This window comes from Nannobrachium achirus, assembly GCF_963921795.1.
Source record: "Nannobrachium achirus genome assembly, chromosome: 24".
NCBI lineage: Eukaryota > Metazoa > Chordata > Actinopteri > Myctophiformes > Myctophidae > Nannobrachium > Nannobrachium achirus.
This window is the reverse complement of record NC_137831.1, coordinates 21,657,401-21,683,748: the sequence shown is the minus strand read 5'-3', so window position 1 is coordinate 21,683,748 and position 26,348 is coordinate 21,657,401. Positions and strand designations below refer to the sequence as shown.

Sequence of the window (26,348 nt, the reverse complement as noted above, 5' to 3'; positions counted from 1 at the left end):
TGGGGAACATAGGACCTTTTTTGGATAAGCGGAGAACATAGAACCTTTTTTGGGGGGGTAAATGGGGAACATAGAACCTGGGGAACATAGGTCCCATATTCAAAATAGTAAAACATGGCAAAAGAGTTTAGGCATAAGGCATATGGCATGGAAAAATAGAGCCCAGAGAGTCATACTCCTTTGTGAACAATATAGTTGTTTTGATGGTTCAAAGAGAGAGAAACAGTGTGTCATTTAAGGCATGTGAAACAGTTGCGTTTTTTTTTTTTTTTTTACGCAAGAAGTTTCATCCAAGCGTCTAGAAAAGGTAGCTTGAAGTTAGTTATGCTCAGTGGCGTCAGTTCAGAAAAAGCTAAGGTATGGCAACATGACTGGTGTCTTGCACGCACGCGAAGGCGCGCGTGCAAGACACCAGTCATGTTGCCATACCTTAAGAAGTACATTCTATTTCCCCCCGTTTCTACGGTTTCTTGGGCTGGATATGGCAGCCTGGAATGGTTGTTCAAGTGCAGCTAAACTTGGCATGTTAAACGTGAGACAGACAATACCTTGTTAAAGAGACCATTTTGTTAAATTTTGTCGTTATTTTACTGTAATTTAACAACATAATACAGATAGACAAAGAGACATTCATGGATTTATATTTAAAGGTAACTTTTATCTTCCCCCCTGGACCCAGGGTATGGCAGCTGCATACCCCTGCCATACCCAATTGACGCCCCTGTTTATGCCCCTAAGAGGCAGGCCCTCATTTTCATTGTAGCCGAGACAACGACACAGAACACTTGAAAACATTGAAATACTAAAAACAGGTAAACTCAAATTAAGTAAAGCAGGGACACTTTTAGATCACTGTGTTCCAAAAGTCAACAATCAGGGGCGAAATTAGATCTTATTCTGCATGGGTTTTCAGATCAAAAGGGCCCTGTGCTGCCGTGAGGGGGGCCCATAGATTAGGAGATTAGAGACCCCTGATATATTGGAAATGACAAAATACATATCGTCGTTGTCGGATGTAAACCTCGTATCTCCAAGTTTCAAATGTGTATGTTCTTTCGCAAAGCAAAGCCCTGCTTCATCGTACAAGGCTGTCGCACAAAAATAGTGAAAACAGCAGATCTACAAGCACACAACGCCTAGCGGTGCGAGGCGTTGTGTGCTTGTAGATCGGCTGTTTTCACTAGTTTAAATCATTTCTAAAATGAAAAATGCAAAACGAACGGTTTTGGACATACAGGTTTTCACCCGACAACGATGATATCATAGAATTTATAATACTGTCCCCAGTAGGGGGGCCCTTGGGTTTATTAAACCCATCAACACTATACAAATTACGCTTGTGTCAACAATTCTGTCAGGTAGGCTATATTCTCTATTGGGGCGGCAGTGGCTCAGGAGGTAGAACGGCCGCTTGGGAACCAGTTCGATCCTGGGCTCCCCCAAAGTAGTGTCCTTGAGCAAGACTCTGGTGCCTTGCATAGTTCCTCCCACCCCTCTCTCTCTACACTGTACCAATCACACACACACACACACACACACACACACACACACACACACACACACACACACACACACACACACACACACACACACACACACACACCACCCTAACCCACTTACTTTAGGCATTTAGCAGACTCTCTTAATCCAGAACAAGGGTGTTGTAAACTATTGCCCTGAATTGACCCAAAGAAGTGCAGTGAAAAGGTGTGTTGGCAGCTTTCCAGCATTCCTCTGTGACTCTCAGGAAACCATCTCTGCACATGAGTGCCCCCTATGGGACATCCAGGACAGTGTGTGTGGCATGTCTTCACCAACACCACCTGCACTTTCTTTTGCCATTCCTTCCAGTTCCATCTCTTTTTGAGCGGTGGTCACAACGCTCCTATACGTGGCCGTGTGTGTGGGTCTGTCTGTCTGTCTGTCTCCGTGTCTGTCTGTCTGTCTGTCTGTAGCCTGCAGTAACCTTCTCTGACCACACATGTTAAGGGAGGGGCGCTGTTGCACACACACACACACACACACACACACACACACACACACACACACACACACACACACACACACACACACACACACACACACACACACACACCACCGCTCAGTTCACACGAGTGTGATTTTTTGGTGACACTCAGCTCCAGCCGAAGAAAGGTCACTAACCTCTTCTGCTTCTTGTCCTCTCCCTCATTGGCTGCCACCCGGGCCTCCACCTCTGTTCCACCACCATGTCCCTCAGTCAGTGTTGATTTCGTAGACTAAAACTATGACGAAAAATGTGTGTCGACTTCGTTTTTTTCACTGACGAAAAGTCAACAAAAACTAAATAAGAACTAAGCTGTGATGACTAAAACTAAGACTAAATATATTGACAATTTCGTCAACAAAATAAAAAACTAGACTAAAACGTTAGGGAGGGACTAGTGGAGAAGAAAGTCATTGTATGTTTGGTTGCTCTCAGGTGTTGCTTGCTGATCTACAAGCTCACAACGCGTCGCGCTGCGACGCGTTGTGAGCTTGTAGATCGGCTATTTTCAGCATGCAACCAAGTGTAAAATCAGTCATTACGATGCCATCAAGGCCTGCCAAAATAGGCCTACATTTTAGTTGACTAAATCAACTGTAGATTTAGTCAACTAAAATCTTGTGATATTTAGTCGACTAAATTATGACTAAAACTAAATGAGATTTTATTCAAAAGACTATGACTAAAACTATAATCAAAATTTGCTGTCAAAAACAACACTGCCCTCAGTTCCTTCAGCTCTGTCCAAAGATCAGGTGCCGCGAGGGTGCCATCGACACTGACTCTTCTCTGTCCCCTTGTCCCCATCCACTGTCTCCCATCCACTTCATTGTACCCAGTGGAAAGTCACTGCCCAAGCAAGACATCAAACGTATTCAAGGACCATCTGAGAACTCCAACATGTGCTGCACGATAAGAGCCGGCAAGATTGCATAGTCCTGTATGGTTGTCTGTGAAGAGAGTGGGTGTGAATATATTTAGTGTAATCACTGTTGATGGAGGGTCGGAAGATCAGGCCAAACATGAGGTAATACATAAAATGCATAGAAATAGTAGTCTAGGATCATACAAACAATTCACATTCGCTTCCCAGGCCAACAGTGGGTGATGGCAGTGACAGGGACTGCAGGGGGAACATTGGGAATGGATGAAATGGGAGAAAGGTCTTGACATAACTAACTGCACACACACACACACACACACACACACACACACACACACACACACACACACACACACACACACACACACACACACACACACACACACACACACACGTGTGTGCACACACATGCGCGCACACACACACACACACACACACACACACACACACACACACCACCGCTCAGTTCACACGAGTGTGATTTTTTGGTGACACTCAGCTCCAGCCGAAGAAAGGTCACTAACCTCTTCTGCTTCTTGTCCTCTCCCTCATTGGCTGCCACCCGGGCCTCCACCTCTGTTCCACCACCATGTCCCTCAGTCAGTGTTGATTTCGTAGACTAAAACTATGACGAAAAATGTGTGTCGACTTCGTTTTTTTCACTGACGAAAAGTCAACAAAAACTAAATAAGAACTAAGCCGTGATGACTAAAACTAAGACTAAATATATTGACAATTTCGTCAACAAAATAAAAAACTAGACTAAAACGTTAGGGAGGGACTAGTGGAGAAGAAAGTCATTGTATGTTTGGTTGCTCTCAGGTGTTGCTTGCTGATCTACAAGCTCACAACGCGTCGCGCTGCGACGCGTTGTGAGCTTGTAGATCGGCTATTTTCAGCATGCAACCAAGTGTAAAATCAGTCATTACGATGCCATCAAGGCCTGCCAAAATAGGCCTACATTTTAGTTGACTAAATCAACTGTAGATTTAGTCAACTAAAATCTCGTGATATTTAGTCGACTAAATTATGACTAAAACTAAATGAGATTTTATTCAAAAGACTATGACTAAAACTATAATCAAAATTTGCTGTCAAAAACAACACTGCCCTCAGTTCCTTCAGCTCTGTCCAAAGATCAGGTGCCGCGAGGGTGCCATCGACACTGACTCTTCTCTGTCCCCTTGTCCCCATCCACTGTCTCCCATCCACTTCATTGTACCCAGTGGAAAGTCACTGCCCAAGCAAGACATCAAACGTATTCAAGGACCATCTGAGAACTCCAACATGTGCTGCACGATAAGAGCCGGCAAGATTGCATAGTCCTGTATGGTTGTCTGTGAAGAGAGTGGGTGTGAATATATTTAGTGTAATCACTGTTGATGGAGGGTCGGAAGATCAGGCCAAACATGAGGTAATACATAAAATGCATAGAAATAGTAGTCTAGGATCATACAAACAATTCACATTCGCTTCCCAGGCCAACAGTGGGTGATGGCAGTGACAGGGACTGCAGGGGGAACATTGGGAATGGATGAAATGGGAGAAAGGTCTTGACATAACTAACTGCACACACACACACACACACACACACACACACACACACACACACACACACACACACACACACACACACACACGTGTGTGCACACACATGCGCACACACACACACACACGTGTGCACACGCATCAATACTTTACTTTTACTACATCTTGGAGGAAAATATTGAACTTTTACTCCACTACATTTATTTGAAAACTTTAGTTTCTAGTTACATTGGAGATTTTGATTATCATTTCCATATACATAAACCACTTCAACCCTATACTACACATTTCATTTTTGAAATGTGGGACATTCTGCATAATGATCTACCGGTACTTTTGATACCAATGCTTTTGTACTTTTACTCAAGTATTTTATTTTTATTTTATTTTATTCCAGACCTGTATGTATCAATTGTAACAGAGTAGCCTATTTCTAAATTGTAATATTGAAAATTTTACTAAAACATTTTAGTACTTTTTCCACCACTGGTACACTCTCAGAGTTATGAGGGTGCTTGAAATTTAAAAGTGTGAGAACCACAGCATTGGACAATTCAGAATAGAACCACTAGATGGCTGCAAAGCTCAGTAACTACGGTACTCAAGTGCAGAGTGAATGTACACAGAAGAAGAGTCACAAAGTGTTTGTTTTGTTTGTCGGTGGACGCGTTTAGCACTGAAGAGACAAAAATAAAGATGTTTATGAACAAAGTTGTTAAGTCATGTTTAACTGGACTGCAAAAGACATCGCGCAACGGACAGGTGGTCTCTGCAGCAATAGCAAGGTATGTGTACAAACAAATGCATTGTGCATGTTATTTTTTAATGTGTTTTTAATGATTTTAGTTGTGTTTTGGGGAAATATGCATCATTCTGGTCCGAGTTGTGATCATATGCCATTATATTCTAATATAAAGGTCTCAAACAAAATGACTGTTCGCTGTATGCCAGTTTACGTTCTAGGTAAGTGGGGGATACAGCGCTCGTTTTCATCGTCAGCAGGTTAGCTACATACCAGCGTTGGCCAATAGAGTTTGACTGCAGTACTAGGAGGCGGGCATTGGAGGAGGCGGGCATTGGAGGAGCTGGAGGCGGATTAGAAAGGTTCATAGTATCCAATAGAATCATGGAGGAGGCGGGCCTTGGAGGTGCTGAAAACAGCAGACCTATAAGCTCACAACGCAAGCAAGCGCAACGCTTTGTGGGCTTGTAGATCGGCTGTTTTCGCCACCCAACACAGCCACCGGTGCCCAGTCGTTTTTAGAATACTACAACGACATGGATTATTAATTCTTATTGAACACAGGAAAATAACACGTTTCTTTAAGAATATTATTAAAAGAAACTATTTACTATATTAATAATATAGTAAATAGTTTATTTTAATATAGTAATAATAATAATACAGTTAATAGTTTCTATATTAATAATATAGTAAGTTTCTTTTAATAATAAATCAGCAGCGAGGCCCCCGCCGCTATAGCCCCGGCGGAGCCGTTGACCGTCACCGGCGAGGCGAGGTGACGGTCATCGGCGAGGCGAGGTGACCATCGGGTCTCCCGGTGGAGGGTCGACACGGTAGCCGTGAGTCAGCCGCCCTGCGGTGGCTGACTCACGGCTACGCGAGGCGAGGGTCATCGGCGAGGTGACCATCGGGTCTCCCGGTGGAGGGTCGACGGATCCCCGCACGGTAGCCGTGAGTCAGCCGCCCTGCGGGGTTCTCTCGCCGCCGACCACGGGGTGACCGCAGCGGAGATCCGTGAGTAGTAGTCTCCCGGTGGAGGGTCGACAGATCCCCGCACGGTAGCCGTGAGTCAGCCGCAGCGGAGGTCCGTGAGAGGTGCGGGGGTCAGCTGTCAGCAGCGAGACCCCCGCACCTCTCACGGACCTCCGCTGCGGCTGACTCACGGCTACCGTGCGGGGATCCGCAGCGAGACCCCCGCACCTCTCACGGACCTCCGCTGCGGCTCCGCTGCGGCTGACTCACGGCTACCACCGGGAGACCACCACTCACGGACCTCCGCTGCGGTCACCCCGTGGTCAGTGGCGTGAGACCCCCGCACTCCCGTCCCGCAGGGTGGCCGACTCACGTCAACCCTCCACCGGGGTGTCTCTCGCGGACCGCCGGTCCTCAGGGGGGATCCCTCGCCGCTAATAATTATTATTAAAAGTTATTTTTCATTAGGAAACGTTTTCTTTTTTTGTAATATTATTTTCTAGTGTTGAATAATGGTTTGAAGAGTCATTTTCGGCAATAAGAATGAATGCAATACAGTTATTTATTATTAAAAGTTACTTTTCATTATTAAAAAACGTTTTATTTTTTGGGAATGTTAGTTTCTGTGTTCAATAAAGGTTTGAAGAGGACGTGACATTATTGCCATGATTCTATTGGATACTATGAACCTTTCTAATTCGCCTCCCGCTTTTGAATACAGCTCCTCCAATGCCCGCCTCCTCCAATGCCTGCCTCCTACTTGGCTCCTCCAATGCCCGCCTCCTCCAATGGTTTCCGTGTACTGCAGTCGGACCCGTCTCGCGTTGGCAGCCAGGTTAGCATTTCACCAGGTTAGCATTCACTAGCGTTAGTTTTACTGGGGTTAGGGCTTAGGGTTAAGGTTAGGTTTAGGTTTTGTTGCACCTCAGCCCAAGTGACCACAATGGAGTGCTCCCTACCTCCGGTTCAGCCAATCTCAAGCTTCAAAAATGAGTGCGGGGCATTTTGTTTCCCCCCACTTATCCTAGAGTTAGTATACTCGCTTCCTGCCAGGACTTGTGTCCTCACAGAACTGGGTCATGTCGAGCACAACCTTTGACACACTTTGAACGCCTGACGGTTATATAACACTATATATATGTTCATATCAGGGGTGCTCATCCCTTTTAATCTTAATAATCACCCTCAGTTTGATATGCACATATCAAACATCTTGTCTGGGACCCAGTCTAAGAACATTTGTAATTGTTCAGACATCATTATCTCGTCTGTGTTGTATAAAGATAAATGTACTAAACTAGGCCTTCATCATCCCCAAGATGGGGGTATACGCTCTCCATTCAGACATGTTGCTATTTAGACGCTGACTTCTAGTTGTCTGAGTGGCAACACTTCCATTGAGGTTAGGGTTAGGGGAGATGTCTGAATGGCAGCATAACCCAAGATGGGCTATCAGTCATTTAGCAAGGGAAACACTATGGAACCCACAGCATCTCTGCAGCACCTCTCATTTAGAACCATGGTTCTGCATAGCCAGATTTTTTGAACATAGCATATGCCATTTTTTTCCAACATATTTTGAAAGAATAGCCTATTCGGTGCCATTTCACCATAGATTTTTTTTTCACATGTTCAGTTGCAAAATATATCTGTCCAGCTTAATTAATTATACTAGAAGCTGGGCCGCCCTTCGGGCGGCCCAGCGTCTAGTCGGCGACCTGGCCAACTCGGAACAATGTAAATAGGGAATGAATGCCCCGCCCTTTAATGCAAACCCCATTATACCTGTTTTCATAGGACCCGTTTTGACCATCTGTCTGCCTGTGTCCATTTATGCCCATATATGGAGATATCTGTATCTGTCTGTCTGTCTGTCGGCGTCCATTTTATGTCCATATATGGAGATCACTGCAGTTATAGTTCTGGGTCCATTTTATGCCCATATATGGAGATATCTGTCTATCTGCGTCCATTTTATGCCCATATATGGAGTATCTGTCTGTGCCTCCAACTGTGTTGCACACAGTGCCGGTTCCCCCTTTAATGCAAACCTCATTATACCTGTTGTCATAGGACCCGTTTTGAACATCTGTTTGCCTGTGTCCATTTATGCCCATATATGGAGATATCTGTATCTGTCTGTCTGCGTCCATTTTATGCCCATATATGGAGACCTTTGACCATCTGTTTGCCTCTGTCCATTTATGTCCATATATGGAGATATCTGTATCTGTCTGTCTGCAATCCATTTTATGCCCATATATGGGGGCATTCGTATGAGTCAGCCCTTGTGCCGATACGTCCATTTATGCCCATATATCTGTGTCCCCTTTATGCCCATATGAGTCAGCAGTGCCCATATGCCCATATATGTAGCCCATATGGAGATCTGCCCATATGCCCATATATGGAGATACATAACCATGGCATTTTGTGTTGACTCATGTTGCGTACGCGATGTCAGAGCCTTTTATGAAATGATGTCACAATGAGTCAGCGCTTGCGCCGATTTCCTCTGGAACAGCCTGATGTCAACAATCAACAATCAGCTCCGCATAAGGAGATTCCGAACGTTTTGCGCCGTTTCGGAAAAAACGCGCGTCGGGTCGGGTCGAGGCCGGGCACTGCACTCCGCGCCGCGGCGGAGAACGTGCGTGCCGAATCTGAAGCCGGTGGGGCGAACGGTTCTCGAGATACGCGGATTACATACACGCAGACAGACACGCAGAGACTTCTCACATTTATGGAGATCTCTGTATGAGTCAGCCCTTGTGCCGATACGTCCATTTATGCCCATATATCTGTGTCCCCTTTGTGCCCATATGCCCATATATGTAGCCCATATGGAGATCTGCCCATATGCCCATATATGGAGATACATAACCATGGCATTTTGTGTTGACTCATGTTGCGTACGCGATGTCAGAGCCTTTTATGAAATGATGTCACTATATGGAGATCTGCCCATATGCCCATATATGGAGATCTCTGTATGAGTCAGCCCTTGTGCCGATACGTCCATTTATGCCCATATATCCCATATGCCCATATATGGAGATCTCTGCCCATATATGGAGATACATAACCATGGCATTTTGTGTTGACTCATGTTGCGTACGCGATGTCAGAGCCTTTTATGAAATGATGTCACAATGAGTCGTGTTGACTCATGTTGCGTACGCGATGTCAGAGCCTTTTATGAAATGATGTCACTATATGGAGATCTGCCCATATGCCCATATATGGAGATCTCTGTATGAGTCAGCCCTTGTGCCGATACGTCCATTTATGCCCATATATCTGTGTGCCCATATATGTAGCCCATATGGAGATCTGCCCATATGCCCATATATGGAGATACATAACCATGGCATTTTGTGTTGACTCATGTTGCGTACGCGATGTCAGAGCCTTTTATGAAATGATGTCACAATGAGTCGTGTTGACTCATGTTGCGTACGCGATGTCAGAGCCTTTTATGAAATGATGTCACTATATGGAGATCTGCCCATATGCCCATATATGGAGATCTCTGTATGAGTCAGCCCTTGTGCCGATACGTCCATTTATGCCCATATATCCCATATGCCCATATATGGAGATCTCTGTATGAGTCAGCCCTTGTGCCGATACGTCCATTTATGCCCATATATCTGTGTCCCCTTTGTGCCCATATGCCCATATATGTAGCCCATATGGAGATCTGCCCATATGCCCATATATGGAGATACATAACCATGGCATTTTGTGTTGACTCATGTTGCGTACGCGATGTCAGAGCCTTTTATGAAATGATGTCACAATGAGTCAGCGCTTGCGCCGATTTCCTCCGGAACAGCCTGATGTCAACAATCAGATTTCCTCCGGAACAGCCTGATGTCAACAATCAACAATCAGCTCCGCATAAGGAGATTCCGAACGTTTTGCGCCGTTTCGGAAAAAACACGCGTCGGGTCGAGGCCGGGCACTGCACTCCGCGCCGCGGCGGAGAACGTGCGTGCCGAATCTGAAGCCGGTGGGACGAACGGTTCTCGAGATACGCGGATTACATACACGCAGACAGACAGACAGACAGACACGCAGAGACTTCTCGCATTTATAGATAGATGATCAAATGCACATGAATGGGACAAATTGTCAATGAATCAATTAATGTAACAATGTTATGCTAAAGATGGCAATTACTCCTCATTTAATGATATATATATAATATGGTAGCACATTGGGAACAAGTAAGATTTCTTATATATTTATCAACCATATTTGCAGAATTGTGAAAATGTATCAATTTCCTCTATTAAAGGAGTAGTTCACCCCCAAAATGACTTTTTTTCTATTGATTACTCATGCCATGGAGAGTAGAGTTCAATAATATTTTTTGGTTTTTGTCACATTCCTAAGACAAAAATTTGATTTGAGTAAATTTACCCCCATTGATTCCGGATGGTGACCCGTTTCGAAACGGGTCACCATCCGGAATCAATGGGGGTAACTTTATTGTTATCACATTTTTGTCTTAGGAATGTGACAAAAACCAAAAAATATTATTGAACTCAAGTCTACATGGCATGAGTAATCAATAGAAAAAAAGTCATTTTGGGGGTGAACTACTCCTTTAAGCGTAACAGGTTGGACATGTTACGCTTTACCACAACAGTAATGGAACCTGAAACATTGATCAAAAAGGAAAATTAAACCGTGATTGACTTGTACTTCTTATGGTATATACAGAAATGGGACACAAATGGCACTGAATACTAGAAATGACCCACCCAGTGTACGGTCAGTCCGTTGCTCTCCCCAGGTTGGCGCAATTGGCGGAGGGAGTGTAGTACTCAGGATTACATTAGATAATTGGCACTGGGTGAAAAATGGGTTGCAAAATTGTGTGATATGTAGAAGAAAAAAGAAAATACATTAACCACTTCAGCCCTATACACATTTCGGCCATTTGAAAATAGCCTACAATCTCATAATTCATTGTAGATCTGCTATTTTCAAAGGATTTTTATATATTTGAAAGCGTATGAAATAGGACACTGCGCAATGAGTACTTTCTTTCTACTTTTGGTACTTTAAATATACCAATTTGTACTGCTCAAATACATTTTGATTACCTGGACTTTTACTTGTAACAAGAGTATTTCTATTGCAGTAACCACTGGGAACATGATCTTTATCTCCTCTTTGCCCCAGACTGCAGCACAGCCAGGCCCAGGAGCATGGAGACACCGGGCCCTGGCGTCCAGAGACCTCCAGCGCCAAGTCCCTGATGGACATCGGGACGCGGCGGCTCTTCACCGAGGACCATGACCTGTTCAGGCAGAGCGTCCGGAGGTTCTTCCAGGAGGAGGTCGTTCCTCACCATAGGGAGTGTGTACTGTAGAACCACTGCCTGAAGCATGAACCTCGCAACGCGAGGCGTTGTGAGCATGTAGATCTGCTATTTTCACAATATTTGAAGCGGTGAAAGCCGCTTCCAAGGTGTGGCTTTGTCTGTCCCATGTCTGTCCCGTGCATGCAGAATTGAGGATTGGTCAAGCTTCACATGACAATTTGGCCCTCCAGACAAAATCATTCATTCATTCAGAATTCATGAAAATATAGAACTAAAGCACATAGAAAGTATAGATCTAGAAGATAGAATGTATAGAACACAGATTTCATAGCTCTAGAACACATAGAATAAGAATTCACCGCTTCACTTCGTACCGAGGTTCGATTTTTTTCTGTGGAACCGAGTCACTTTGAATGTAATGCCTACAATTCCAAGTGCTTGTCAGAGTGGGCGTCCCCAGTTCAAATGTGTGTATTTTTGGGGTCACGGCCTAAAAAAAGGTTTGAGAACCCCTTAGGCTTGTCACGATACTGGATTTCTAACTTCGATACAATATTTAAAAAAATGACGATACTTGATACCATTTTCGATACCACGCAACCACTGTGATTTTAGTGCAAAAATTGTTATTTTTATTTAAAGAAAAATACAGAACTTCTTGAGGTAGATGGTAGTGCACTTTTTAAAGGCCTGCCTTTGATATTTTAACATTCTAAGTACAAATAGGCCTTTAAAATAACTAGGAATAAGCCAAAGTAGGAACGATACACATAAAAGTAACGTTGGTGTAAGCCAACGAGAGAGGTAAAAACTGAGTATCGATATTATCGATACTATGGAAAAGTCATATTGAAAATCGATACTATATTCGAAATCGATACTGCTCGATAAATCAATATTTTTGACAACACTAGAACCCCTGCCCTAACCCCATGGCCTCCGTCCCAGCCAGGTGGGAGAAGGCCGGCCAGGTGAGCAGAGAGCTGTGGGAGAAGGCGGGGGAGCAGGGTCTGCTGGGAGTGTTGACCCCCGAGGAACAGGGCGGCATCGGAGGAGACCTGCTGTCTGCCGCCGTGGTGTGGGAGGAGCAGTGAGTCACTCTCTCTCTCTACCAGTGTTGATTTTGCCTGATTCCTAAACCCACCAGGATTGAGTTAAGACCCGCCTCCTCTCGATAATCTTAAGTATGAAAGTGCCCATGAACGTTAGTGCTGCTCGCTCAAGTGCAAAGTACCTACTACCTACTGATCCATTACAATAATACACGCAGCATAATAGGCCCAAAGCCATATCCAAACCATAACAATTTAACTGATAATCAGTAAGAGTTTTTATTTTGAGCACAGTAGTGACAAATTAATAGCTTTCTCAGTACGTTTTTCTCTTTAGCAAAGTTTTCCCTTTATTAAGCACAGTACAATTAAGTCACTTTCAAGATTTATTTAGCACAGTTTATTTTGAGCACTGTAGTGAGAAATTAATAGTTGTGCATTGTGCAAATGCAGGCTTTTCTCAAGTACAAGTCTTCATGCCTCTGACTTTATCCACCCTCCATGTGTCAGGCAGGGATTTCAGCCACTCCTGGAAGTCCTCGCGTTTCCACGAGGCGGGTCTTAACTCAAGCCTGGTGGGTTTAGGAATCACGCGTTGACTGAAAGTTTTGAATACAGGGTTCCCACGGTCATGAAAGTCCTGGAAATATTTTGAAATTAGAAAAATATTTTTCCAGTACTGGAAAAGTTTTGGAATTGATCAAGGGTCCTGGAAGGTCCTGTAAAAAAATAGCCATGCATTGTCTTGTTGGTTTTTGATTTTGTTAATACCTCTGAAATGACAAATTAAACATTGGCCAAATTGTCAAATATTAGAGGCAGAAATTGTGAAAATAGCCGATCTACATGCTCACAACGCCTTGCAACGCGAGGCGTTGTGAGCATGTAGATCTGCTATTTTCACAATAGAAACGTGTTATACAAAATTCCTCAACTCTTAGTGCTCGTCAGGGTGCCGGGTCCCCAGTTAAAATATGATTATTTCGGGGGTCACAGCCTGAAAAGGTTGAGAACCACTGGCATACACTACCTGTCTTTGGGCATTGCGCGTAGGAGTAAGCGACTTGTTATTGAGCTGAATTATTGTTATAGAGCTGAATTATTGTTATATAGTCCTGGAAATTGGGTTAAATATTCTGGAAAAGTTTTGGAAATTAATTGGTAAAAATGTGTGGGAACCCTGTGAATAAAGATTGAATTGAGTTTTAGTCCTCTGAAATGTTTTAGCTTTACTCTAGTCGACTAAATATAAGATTTTAGTTGATTTTAGTTAAAATTATTGTGAGTGCAACACCGGTGCACAACCAAGCATAACATGTCTTGTATTTTAGTTCTACTGGATCTCTTCTCCACTTGTCCCTCCCTAAGAACAAATAGAGCATTTTTCGTCATAGTTTTAGTCGACGAAATGAATAAATAATTTGGCATTCCTGAATTAAAGATGGGTCTTTGTTCATGAATCTGCCAGAACCAATTCCATCGCTCTTGGGTGGAACCTGTTTTCCAATGGATCCATAAATGTACCATAGTCACAACAGACTTTCAACCTGGTGTCCCTATTTTGGGACACCATTTTATTTTTATTTTCATAATGGCTAACGTAAGGTTGTACATTTTTGCATGACACTTGTCATATGACAAATTAAAATACCGGTATACAGCATTATTGTATAAAAAAAATAAAAAGATGAATCATGGAGGTACATGGTTTCTGCCTGACAGCGACGATTCCTTCTCCAAATTGCTCTCTCATTGTTGCCTCATAGGAGCGTATGTGTTGTGTTCCAGGATGTATTCTAACTGCTCGGGCCCAGGCTTCGCCCTGCACTCTGAGATCGTCATGCCCTACATCAGCAACTACGGCTCCAAGGAACAGATCGAGCGCTTCATCCCCCAGATGACTGCTGGGAAATGCATCGGCGCTATTGCCATGACTGAGCCAGGGGCGGGCAGGTGAGCTATTCACAAGCCGTCTATGAAGCAGTATATGCATATAAAAATATATGCATGAGTATTGAAAGAAGCATGTTGTTTAAAGACTTATTTGTTTTATTTATAAACTAAAACCGGTTTCCTTTAGTTTTAGTTGCTCAGGGCACCATTGTGCAGTAAAACTGTCAATATCACCATAGACTGACTTCCAGGCAGGCTATGGTGGCTGGCATGCCCAAAATGAGAGCTCATACTGTAGGCGGATAGGAGAAGTGCAGCCAGTTGGTGTCTGTCTGTGGTGATTCTAATCTACAACTTCCATGTGGTTCATGGTGGTGGTTTAGGCCGACTGAGGACCCTCTCAGTCAGTCTGATTCACTGGATAGGGCCCTTTTTCTAGAAATAAAGACAGTTGTCTGGAGGAGTGAGATTAATCTTGATGTATTTTAGGAACCCCAAGCTAAAATAGGGTGAAAGATCCCCCCCCCCCCCATACACACACACACACACGCAAAAAAAAGGAAAGGCATACCACATGTAGGGTTCGAATTTTGAAAGAAGTTCTAGAGTTCAGACAATTTAATATGATTTTTGTTTTCCTCAACCTTTCTATGAGTTAACCTTTAAGATAAAGTTCATGTCTGATTTTTACTTATTGACCTGCCATGGAGGAATAGGAAATGAGCTCTGGGATTTATTAATAACCAGAGATAATATATTGTTCTTGCACATTTCTCAACTTTAAAGATCCATATCAGGTTTGATTCTAGCCAGAGATTGCCCCTGTCTTCAATAAATGTTACAAACAACATAAAGCAGTGTATATTTAGAACATTCATGTTTAAATGCCTTGGAAAAAAACAATAGGACTTTAGAGTTTCTAAGCATAGGTAAGTAACCCTTTTGAAAGTCTCTATGCTGTTTATTTTATATACAAGCCATTGATTCAAATTGGCTTATCAAGCTCGGAAAAGATAGTTCTTACAAGTGCTGCATTTCATCGTAAAAGTGTACCTTGAAGACATAATGGTGCAGTGAGTTTTAGCTAACACTGAGCTCACACCTTCTGAGCTTGTAGATTTGCTTATTGTTTGTCTATTTTTGCCAAATGTTTGCCTGTGATGACAAGTCCAGCATAGGGAGTTTAGGGTTCAAGTGGTTAATCTGTGAGTGACTATCTTCTTCCTTTGACCCACTCAGCGACCTTCAAGGGGTGAGGACCTATGCCAAGCAAGATGGTAGTGACTGGATCCTCAATGGCAACAAGGTAAAACTACAACAACCTCCTTTCTGACTCTCACAGGTTCACACCATAGCTAGCAATAAGCTCTCTACCCTGCAAGACACATAGTTGAACTTCTATCCTGGGTCCCTCAGGTGTCTATCCTTGGCTTCCTCCTTTTTCCCTTCTACACCAAATCTCTTTGTCAAAAATAGACAATCTACAAGACATGTTAATTTTTTGGTCAAATGTGTTCCTATTATAAAGGGCGATTAAGACTCTCCACGATGAATACAATATAATTAAATATATAAGGTACTAATAATAGGTTTAATATACTGCTTTTTGTTGAGCTGAAAATAGTGCTTTTCCAGACAAGCTTGTACATCTGCTATTTTTGCAGAATTTTGAAAAATCTTGAATGTGTCAGAACGACCTTATATATTTAGAATGAGCCTCAGGTCTTAATGGGCTAATATACAGTGCATTTTGTTTGTACTGTAGGTGTTCATCACCAACGGTTGGATGAGTGACGTGGTCATTGTGGTGACCGTGACCAACCGGGAGGCGAGGACGGCTGCCCATGGCATCAGCCTCTTCCTGGTGGAGGATGGCATGAAGGGCTACCACAAGGGACGCAAGCTGGAGAAGATCGGCCTGAAAGCCCAGGTACTCGATAGATAGATATAGATAGATATAGATAGATACCTTTATTATCCCAAGGGGGAAATTCAGTTGTCCAGTTGTAGCACAGCAGTATACAGTTATTTACAAAGTTACAGAGAAGTAAGAAAAAAGATAGAAAGAGGGGAAAAAAACAAGAGCAGTACAGTACCAATAAAGAGAAGGTGCATCAATAGAGGGGGCGAGTAATATATAAGTATATATCCATAAAGTGTCTTACACCAGTAAGACTCCCTAATCGGGAGATAAGCGACCGTTGGTCGCTTATCTCCTGTCACACTGCTGACATCAGTATGACATCACACCGTACACAAATGACCCTTATATAAGACCGGCATTATCTACCGACAGATTAGTAACAAGATGTCAAAATCATTGAAGGTTTACCCTACTAACCAACTGTTTACCATAGCAACCATGTTTTTTACCTTAGCAACCAACTGTTTACCCTAGCAACCAATTTTTTACCACAGCAACCATGTTTTTTTTACCCTAGCAACCAACTGTTTACCCTAGCAACCAATTGTTTACCATAGCAACCATGTTTTCTTACCCTAGCAACCAACTGTTTACCCTAGCAACCAACTGTTTACCATAGCAACCATGTTTTTTACAGGGCCTGGGATTGATGACATCAGAAATCTCCATATATGGGCATGAAAGGGATTTTGTTTCTGGAAATATGTCTGTGGGGTGCCACATTTGGAATAAAACACTTACATCACACATCTGGATATCCATACAGCCCATCTAGTTTGCCTGTGTCCATTTATGCCCATATATCTGATGACATTGGGACAATGATCTCCATATATGGGCATAAAACTTATGTTAATTAGTAAAGCCTGGGGATCTCCATATATGGGCATGAGGGGTACCCTAAAAGGGCATCATCTGGGAATAGCAAATATAGTTATCCTAGAAAGTGAAAATCTTACATCAAAGGCCATAACTACCTACCTACCACCATACTGCATTCCTCATTAAACTACCTACCAGTAAGATGCCTAAGGGAGAAAGCAAAGGGCGAGGTTGCACCATTTCTTGGTCTTCTGGCCAGTGATGTATATCGGACCATTTAACCATATATGGAGACATCTGGTACCCAAAGATATTCACAGATATGGGCTTAATATTGATGACATAAGGGATCTCCATATATGGGCGTAAAAGGGATTTGGTTCCCCTGGCATCACAGGGATCTCCATATATGGGCATAAAATGGATTTGGTTACCCTGGCAACACGGGGATCTCCATATATGGGCATAAAAGGGATTTGGTTCCCCTGGCATCACAGGGATCTCCATATATGGGCATAAAAGGGATTTGGTTCCCCTGACATTACAGTGATGTCAGTGGCTGGTTCTACAGAGGGGATCTCCATTTATGGGCATAAAAGGGAATGTATGTATGATGATGTCAGATATCATAGACGTCATAGGACTTTCACATAACGAATAACTGAGTAAGCATGTAAACCCGTAAAATCTATATTTGGGCATGGCTGATTTATGACCTCATCATGATGACACGAGCAAACACAGCTGAATTGTATAAATGATCAGTGCAGAAACCAACAGAAGTATTTGACCAAGACTCTTCGATTTAAACATCAACAAAGGTGTGACGTTTGTTGATGGTCACGTGTGACGTGTGTCGGACGGACGGACGGACGGACGGACGACCGGTGGAGGTTTTCATAGTAAACTGCTCCCTGACGGTCGCAAAAAAAGAGACCGTAACAGTCAATGCTAGTTAGTGCAACAAGTATCTCACTGTCATTGTTAAACAAAGCAAAATACTCAGAGACTACCAACACAACCTAATAGTGCAATGTCAAAAATCAGTGCGAAAAAAAAGAAAACAGCTCAGAGAAGAAGAAACTAGGAAGCGTGTCACCGCAAGACACACATGAGCACTCTCCCTGGAAGGTCCTTAGGGGTCAAAGTCAATACAGCAATAGTTACGTCAGTCTAAGTTAGGAAGGAAGTCCTTTTCAATCGTCCGTTATGTGTCTCGTACAGCTTAAGGGCGGCCGGTACAAAAGATTTTCCTAGTGTCTCACATCTCCTCACATACTCTCTTCACTGCAGAGTAGTTTCGTTGACTAAAACTATGACGAAAAGACTCAATGAAAACAAAATAAAAACAAAGCTACGATGACTAAATACAGCATGTCAACAAAAAGACTGCGACATGTTGAGAACTTATAGCTCACAATGTGTCACATTCGATGCATCATCATGAGCTTGTATATCTGTTATTGTCATTATTTTACCTACAATTAAGTATATAGTGTTTAAAGGATTTTTTGTCTTCTATTGATTACTCATGCCATGGAGACTTGAGTTCAATAATATGTTTTTGTATTTGTCCCATTCCTAAGACAATAATTTGATTACAATAAATGTAACCCCATTGATTCCGGATGGGGACCCAAATATATGGATGATGAATAACGATACACCTTTTAGCACTTTAACAAGTGCTTTTCAAACAAAACACAAAATTCTAATAATTACAAATTGGTTTAAAGAAGTAGTTCTCAACTCCAGTCACTGGCTCTCTGAATTTTACAGGTTTCTCTTTCTTGGTAATCTAATCAATAACTAATTTACTCTTGGGACCTGAGGTGAAAGCTGTTATTTTCATGTTAAAATAGAAAACCGTAGCATTATTATCATTTTCTTTATTTAAAATGAAAATGCTCCTTGATTATTCGATCAATCGCAAAAGCAATTAATCGAAAGAAGGAAAATAATCGTTAGTTTATTTTTGTTAATTCTATGCCGTCTTTCCCATCAGGACACAGCAGAGCTGTTCTTCGAGGACGTGCGTCTCCCGGCCAGTGCCCTCCTGGGACAGGCCAACAAGGGCTTCTACTACCTCATGAATGAACTGCCTCAGGTAGGAGCCATGTGGAGCAGGGTGGGCAACTTTGATGATGGTGATAGCAGATCTACAAGGTGGTACAATGGTGATAGCAGATCTACAAGCTCAAATGGTGATAGCAGATCTACAAGCTCAAATGGTGATAGCAGATCTACAAGCTCAAAACGCATCGCGCTGCGATGCGTTTTGAACTTGTAGATCGGCCATTTTTGCTTCTTTTGAATTAGAATCCTGAATTATTTTTTGTTATTTCTTAATTGGACTCCAGAAATGTAACATTTTGATTTCATTTCAAAGGCATTTAGTTATATACTCATGTTAACTTTATGAACCTAAATACAAATACATTTTAATACTACTATACTAGTCATTAAGCTACCAATATAGACAGAAGGAATTAAAGCAGGTCATATCAGGAATTGTAACAGCTGAAATCAATAATATATCAGTATTCCGGTATTAACCTGCGGGCCGCATTAAGTGAAGGTGGGGGCCGCATGTGGCCCCCGGGCCGCCAGTTGCCCATGTATGATAAAATGGACCTGTGATTTTCAAACTGTTTGTGCCCGAGGCTAGTCAGGATGTCGAGGCACGCTTGTATTCGTGTTCGTTCTGCTCTCATCGCTCTATAATGTATACGTTTTTTCCTTTTACTTATGCAAAATAATAACATTTGTTTAATCACTATTTCATACTTTCAAAACATGTAAAAATGGCAAAAATAGCTGATCAAAAAGGTCAACGCATCGTGATGTGACACATTGTGTACTTATTAAAGTGAAGGGGCGGGGGGACTTGAATTGAATAAGATCTGTATTAGGGAATGAGTGTGCTGATATAGTAAATACATAAATAATGTGTGACTCAACTGTCTAGAATAATGTACGGTTTGGGAACTACCAAAACAGAGAGTGGGTCCCTAATGCAGCGGTTCTCAACTCTCTAAGTTTGGATCAACAGCACGCCTGTTATTCACCATAGAGTATAGCTGTTTAATCAGGGATTAATTCAGTCCTTTGGCACCAGTTGAAAATAGTTGTACTATCCTGGCTGTAGTCTGTCTCCCGTGGACTGAACTTCAAATCTCTTCATCTTTTAGACACCTTGGAGCCTTTCATTTGTATCTTGAGTATTTCTAAGAGTTTGTTCTCAAACCCCCTTTTTGCCTGTTCACTCAATTCGCTATTCCGTTGCCAATTTGTGTATAGGAGCGTTTGCTGATCGCTGACATGGCCATGGCCAGCTGTGAGTTCATGTTTGAGGAGACGAGAAACTATGTGATGCAGAGGAAGGCCTTCGGCAAGACCATCTCTCACTTACAGGTCTGTGGAGAGCAGCGGCGTGTTTTCCCTGTCTCGAATCAAATAGACTTGTTCACACAAAGATGTGTTTCTTTTAATAGTTCATTAACCCATTTAGGCCTAGAATTATTGAATGCTTTAACCAGTGAAAAATAGCAGATATACAAGCTCACAGCGCGGCACCGAGTGCCGCGCTGTGAGCTTGTAGATCTGCTATTTTTGAAAAAGTCGTGAAAATGTGTGCAAATCTTTGAATACCGGTATATGTATTTTCAAAGCGAACATTTGTAACTCAAATTTTGCTTCTGGGTGGTCCCTGGAACTAAATAATTTGAGATGGGGGTCCGTGGCCAAATAAATATCATTTTGGGGGTCCTTCACATGAAAAAGTATGAGAACCACTGACATAGTAGTCTCTCAAGAACAGACTAACTGAGCTCCAGTTAAGTGAAAAGGACCTTTTCTTTGACGATGGCTGGCCAGATTGCTGACATAGAAAACATAGGTTTTTCAAAACACCTTAGAAGGATTCAAAAGACACTTATAGAATCGGGTCAAAATTCTAATTTTCTTGATTTTTCAAAAATAGCAGATCTACAAGCTTGCAGCGCGGCACTCGGTGCCGTGCTGTGAGCTTGTATATCTGCTATTTTTCAATAGTTGAAGCATAAAATAATGATACACAAAATGTGTACCCGTTCTAAATGGGTTAAAGGGATATTCCACTTTCAGGGGGGAGAGGCCCTGAGCCTGGAGGGCCAGATAACATTTACATCAAATATCAAATACTGAATGAGGAAAATTAAAAACTGTTCAGGGTGTTCATACAAGCCTGATTAGACCATACAATGACAAAAAGTTTTTTTGAAAGTGGAATATCCCTTTAAGATGCTCAGGATTTGTAGTTATTTCTTGCTTGCCAACAGACACGAGAGAAAATATGAACTTATTCTATATCCTAACAGACAGTGCAGCACAAGCTAGCTGAGCTGAAGACAGATATCTGCGTGGGCCGGGCTTTCGTAGACAGCTGTCTTCAACTGCACGCTGAAAAACGCTTGGACTCCTCAACGGCCTCCATGGCCAAGTACTGGTAAGACCTCTGAATGTACTGTAACTGCATTGTGATTGTGGGGTCGTTTTGGTTGGAACAAACCTACAGTACGTAACATACTCTCCTTAACAGACCATCTGCTCTGTAGACGGTTTCAAATGGAAAACAACAATAGTACATTGTTTACAGTTTATTTGAACTTCTGTTTTCTTTCCTGGACAATAGAACAAAGCATTATAATTGCCTTGTTTTTGGTCCGTTAGCTAGCTTTAATTTCGCCTTGTTATTATGGTGAGAGGAAAGAAATCATACTGACTATCTCTCCCTGACCCTTTCCATTGTTAGCTTACTGGTTGAAACTAGCTAACATGCTGTAGTTGGCTCTTACACTTAACAGCCGACCAGATGTCTCCTGGGGTTTTGGATCATCCCAAGAGCATTTGGATGAAACCATCTACAGTGTATGCTCTCATCTGTAATGTCCACGTTGTTCGTTCATTTTATAGGGCGTCAGACCTCCAGAACAAAGTGGCGACACAGTGTCTGCAGCTCCACGGAGGCTGGGGGTACATGTGGGAATTCCCCATTGCCAGGTGAGTAGTAAAAAGGACTACTTTGTGGTTTACAGTCTGGTAAATCAAAAAAAATATATATTCAAAATAATTATTATAAAAGTTATTCCTCTCAGGTACTCATTTACTATGGAAAACGGCAAAATAATTGCATTTTATGTGATGCAATATCAAGTTGTCGGGTTATGTTAACCACTTGCAACCAAGAAAAGTAATTCTTGCTACTGTGTGATCCATTTCCTATACATGTTTGATAATCACTTGCAACCTGACATCCCTATTTTGAGCATGTCATTATACTGTAGGTGAATGTGGTCAAAAACTGTTGAGTCCAATGTTTTTGAAAAGAGCAGATCTACAAGCTCACAACCCATCATGATGTAATGTGTTGTGTGCTCCTAGATCGGCTATTTTGGCTTAGGTGGTTACACTTGCGTTTATGAATCACATCAATACGCCCCTCAATGTAGCCCTTATCTCGCACCTCCCTCTCTCCATTCCAGGGCGTTTGTGGACTCCAGAATTCAGCCCATCTACGGAGGCACCAATGAGATTATGAAGGAGCTCATCGCTCGCACCATCGTCAGCCAGAAGTGAGAGGCAGAGTTTTACCATGGTGGAGGGAGCACTAAGCGGTTGGGTTGCTTTGCACGGGTCTTTGTCAATGACTGTAGAGGTACCAGGAAGACAGTAAAGGTTTTCTTTTTCTCAAAATGACATATCTGAGATAACATATTATTCCTCGTATGAAAGTAAAGCTTGTTGCGTTACTGGTTTACTAAGTTGTAGCACATCCATGTTTTCCCATCACTCCTCGACCAATCTGGGAACCCAGATCAAAGAAAGGGTGACACCTATCAGTCTGTCTCTCTCAGAAGCGTAGCGCGCTGAGGCTGTCTCGAGAGATTACTCCTCGACTACTGTCCCTGTCGTTGGTTGTCTAGTGTTCATGCTACTTACTGTGATCCTGCTCTCTGTAAGTGCCTCTGGGTAGTGTCTTCCTAAATGCCTAAATTGAAAATTAGAATGTGGTTAAATTATATGAGTCATCATGTGAGTCATGACGTGCTTTATTTGAGGGTAAGGGCTTTCTGGGGTGTCGTCCGGTGAATTTGGGGTAGTTCTATCGCAAGTTGGAGGAAACCCTTTCAAATGAATTTACCAGACACTAGACACGATCAGCCTTGATAGTGAAACAAATACATTTCTTAACTTGTTTTGAACAACACAAACTCCAAGGGCTAATATGCTTAGTGATGTATATTTTTGTAAAGTAATAGTTGGCTGTTGTGAATATTTCTGTAGATCTTGTTTGACTGGTCTGATCAATTTAGCTTTTGCCTACGCACATGAATTATACCCGTCCATTTGATAATATAAATGCAATCTGACAGAGCTCACAGTTGAGTGAGAACTGAAAGTAACAGCGCTAATCCTTTTTTCTAGTTTATAAAGCAACGTTTTTGTTTCTTCTAAATAATGAATCCTGTCAATAAATATTTAAAACAGGCCTGTCATGAATAATTTATTTTCTTTTACAATTTCATACAGGATAATTAACAACCCATTGTATGTGGGGTGGCACCTTTCAAACTATTCTAAATCCATATAGACCATGGGCATCGTTCAGCAAAAAGGAACTGTATTAATTCTTTGTTTATTATTATCGTAGCCATCTAGGTGACACTGTTAGCGAGTGCAGTACACATTATTCATTCAATTTGACTATTTTAACCAGTAAGGTGACATGTTATCCAGTGCAATTACTTACAGCAACTGCCTTTGTCTACCAGTAGGTGGCAGTGTCTTACAGGCCACTATGTTCCCCTATTTCAGGGGTGGGCAACTTTGATGATCGAGAGGGCCACTATTATTTTCACATTCACTCCAGAGGGCCACAATGCATATACAGTCAAAAATAGCCAATCTACATGTTCAAAATGCGTTGCAGTGCGACGCATTTTGAGCTTGTAGATTGGCTATTTTTTAATTTAATTTTAGGTACTAATAGAGACTGAAGTAATTAAAGCGGGTCATGTTTGCATGTTTGGAATTGTAACAGCTGAAATCAATAATATCTCAGTATTCTGATATTAACCTGCGGGACGCATTAAGTGAATGTGAGGGCCGCATGTGGCCCCCGGGCTGCCAGTTGCCCATGTATGCCCTATTTGATGCCATTACATGCTGCAGCCCAGTAAATGGTAAATGGTGCATTTGTATAGCGCTTTTATCCAAAGCGCTTTACAATGTGCATTACATTCACCCATAGATTCATACACCAGTGACGGTGGAAACCATGCAAGGCACCAACCAGCTCACCGGAAGCAACTTGGGGTTCAGTGTCTTACCCAAGGACACTTCGACAGGAGAAGCTGGGATTTGAACCGCCGACCCATGGATCACTGGCCAACCGACTCTACCTCCTGAGCTACAGCCGCCCCATTTGGATGGAAGGCAGTCTGGTTTACGAGGCTAGGAAGGCAGCATTCTAGTTCACATAGATGTAAGTGCATACCAAGCCATATAAGGCTTTAAGTATTATCATTAAATATTCAAATCCATTCCGGTGGAGCAAGGCCTGGATGGGGCTAATGTGTGTTATATTTAGTTAACAGCCTTTCAGCATGTTGGACAAGGGGAAGGTGTAAAATGTCTTTCTGAGAAGGTCTAGACTAGAGTATAAGAATTGCAGTCCAGGAATCAGAAAAGATCCACTTTTCAGATCCAGACTCAATAAACACCTTATCGTTCATCTGCACATGGCTGAATAACTAATAAAACTACTTGAACTTGAACTTTGCATTAGAATGGGTCTTGTGTGTTTATCTGTAGAGCTTCCACATTAGTAGCCAGTGTGTTCATCAGTAAACGCTGGTCAGTCATTGTTATCACGACCGTAGTGAAATTAGGACGGAATCTTCCGAGGAATGTCCCTGCATGTTATCTATTATTGGTGATTAGAATTACTTTTTGTATGTGTCTGGTCTTTGAAGTGAGTGGCCTTTTAGAGTCTTAAAATGGAGCACAACTGTAAAAAGTCCTTAAACAGGGTGGGGCTTTATTACTAATCCCAGAGTTCAGCTGTTATCTCGCCTTATTCTTGCTAATAACTGACCAATGCTTGAGTGTGTTTTTGTATTATAGCACTTCTGCACTGGTTCAGGTACTGAAACAACATGATTCAGTTCTGTTCGGTTAATCTCTGTGTGCTTCACAGTCAAAGGGTGTGTGTGTGTGTGTGTGTGTGTGTGTGTGTGTGTGTGTGTGTGTGTGTGTGTGTGTGTGTGTGTGTGTGTGTGTGTGTGTGTGTGTGTGTGTGTGTGTGTGTGTGTGTGTGTGTGTGTGTGTGTCTGTGTCTGTGTCTGTGTGCACCTGTGCACCTGTGCACCTGTTCTAGGCTGTCAATCAAGAGGTTTTGCCAGGTGGTTAAATACCACCTGGCAAAAAAATATATGTGTGTGTGCGTGCGTGCGTGTGTGAACCGTGAGTGAGTGAGTGCATGCGTGTTATGTGTGTGTGTGTGTCTCTCTTCCAAGTGAATGCTGTTCCACTAGCCAATGCCAGGGCCTTCCTAGATGACAGCGTTGCCAAAAAGTATCCTGACAACAAGGTCAAGCAGCTCAGAGAGGTCTTCAGGTACTTGTCACCTCATATATCGTCGCTGTCGGGTGGAAACCTTGTAAGTCCAAAACCGCTCATTTTGCATTTATCATTTTAAAAATGATTTAAACTAGTTAAAACAGCCGGTGCGAGGCGTTGTGTTCTTGTAGATCTGCTGTTTTCACTAATTTTGTGCGACGGTCTTGTATGTTGAAGCAGGGCTTTACTTTGCGAAAGAACGTACACATTTTTAAACTTAGAGATACAAGGTTTCCACCCGACAACGATGATATAATTTACAACAACCTTCTTCCTGTCCACCCACTGGGATTGCTTCTTTTCTTTGTCCAACAGGAAAACCGTTCTAGTATTATATAAGTTTGGTAATTATGTCTTCTTATTTTTCTTTTACATTTTATTTTGTGTCAGATCATTACATTTATTCTAGTAGATCAGATTATATTATACTGTATATTATTATCATATTAAAAGAAAGTTGCAGACAAGGACAAGCGGGCGGACA

General features: G+C 42.4%; 1 protein-coding gene across 5 annotated transcripts; it reads left to right on the top strand.

The window, feature by feature from the left end:
* Window positions 1-5,110: 5,110 nt before the first annotated feature.
* Window positions 5,111-25,657, top strand: LOC308309313 (long-chain specific acyl-CoA dehydrogenase, mitochondrial-like). 5 transcript variants are annotated; one of them, XM_080754859.1, is made up of 14 exons: window positions 5,122-5,242; window positions 6,896-7,009; window positions 11,371-11,547; window positions 12,465-12,602; window positions 14,353-14,517; window positions 15,697-15,763; window positions 16,223-16,387; window positions 19,209-19,310; window positions 20,504-20,617; window positions 21,562-21,689; window positions 22,157-22,243; window positions 22,726-22,815; window positions 24,495-24,728; window positions 25,623-25,657. In XM_080754859.1, exons 1-13 carry the CDS (start codon window positions 5,154-5,156, stop codon window positions 24,508-24,510), a joined length of 1,452 nt encoding a protein of 483 aa, XP_080610985.1. In that variant the 5' UTR covers window positions 5,122-5,153; the 3' UTR covers window positions 24,511-24,728; window positions 25,623-25,657. The 5 variants fall into 5 exon arrangements, with proteins under 5 accessions (XP_080610987.1, XP_080610985.1, XP_080610988.1 ...); XM_080754861.1 differs by lacking the exon at window positions 6,896-7,009 and having other exon boundaries at window positions 5,111-5,242; XM_080754862.1 differs by lacking the exon at window positions 12,465-12,602.
* Window positions 25,658-26,348: the final 691 nt, after the last annotated feature.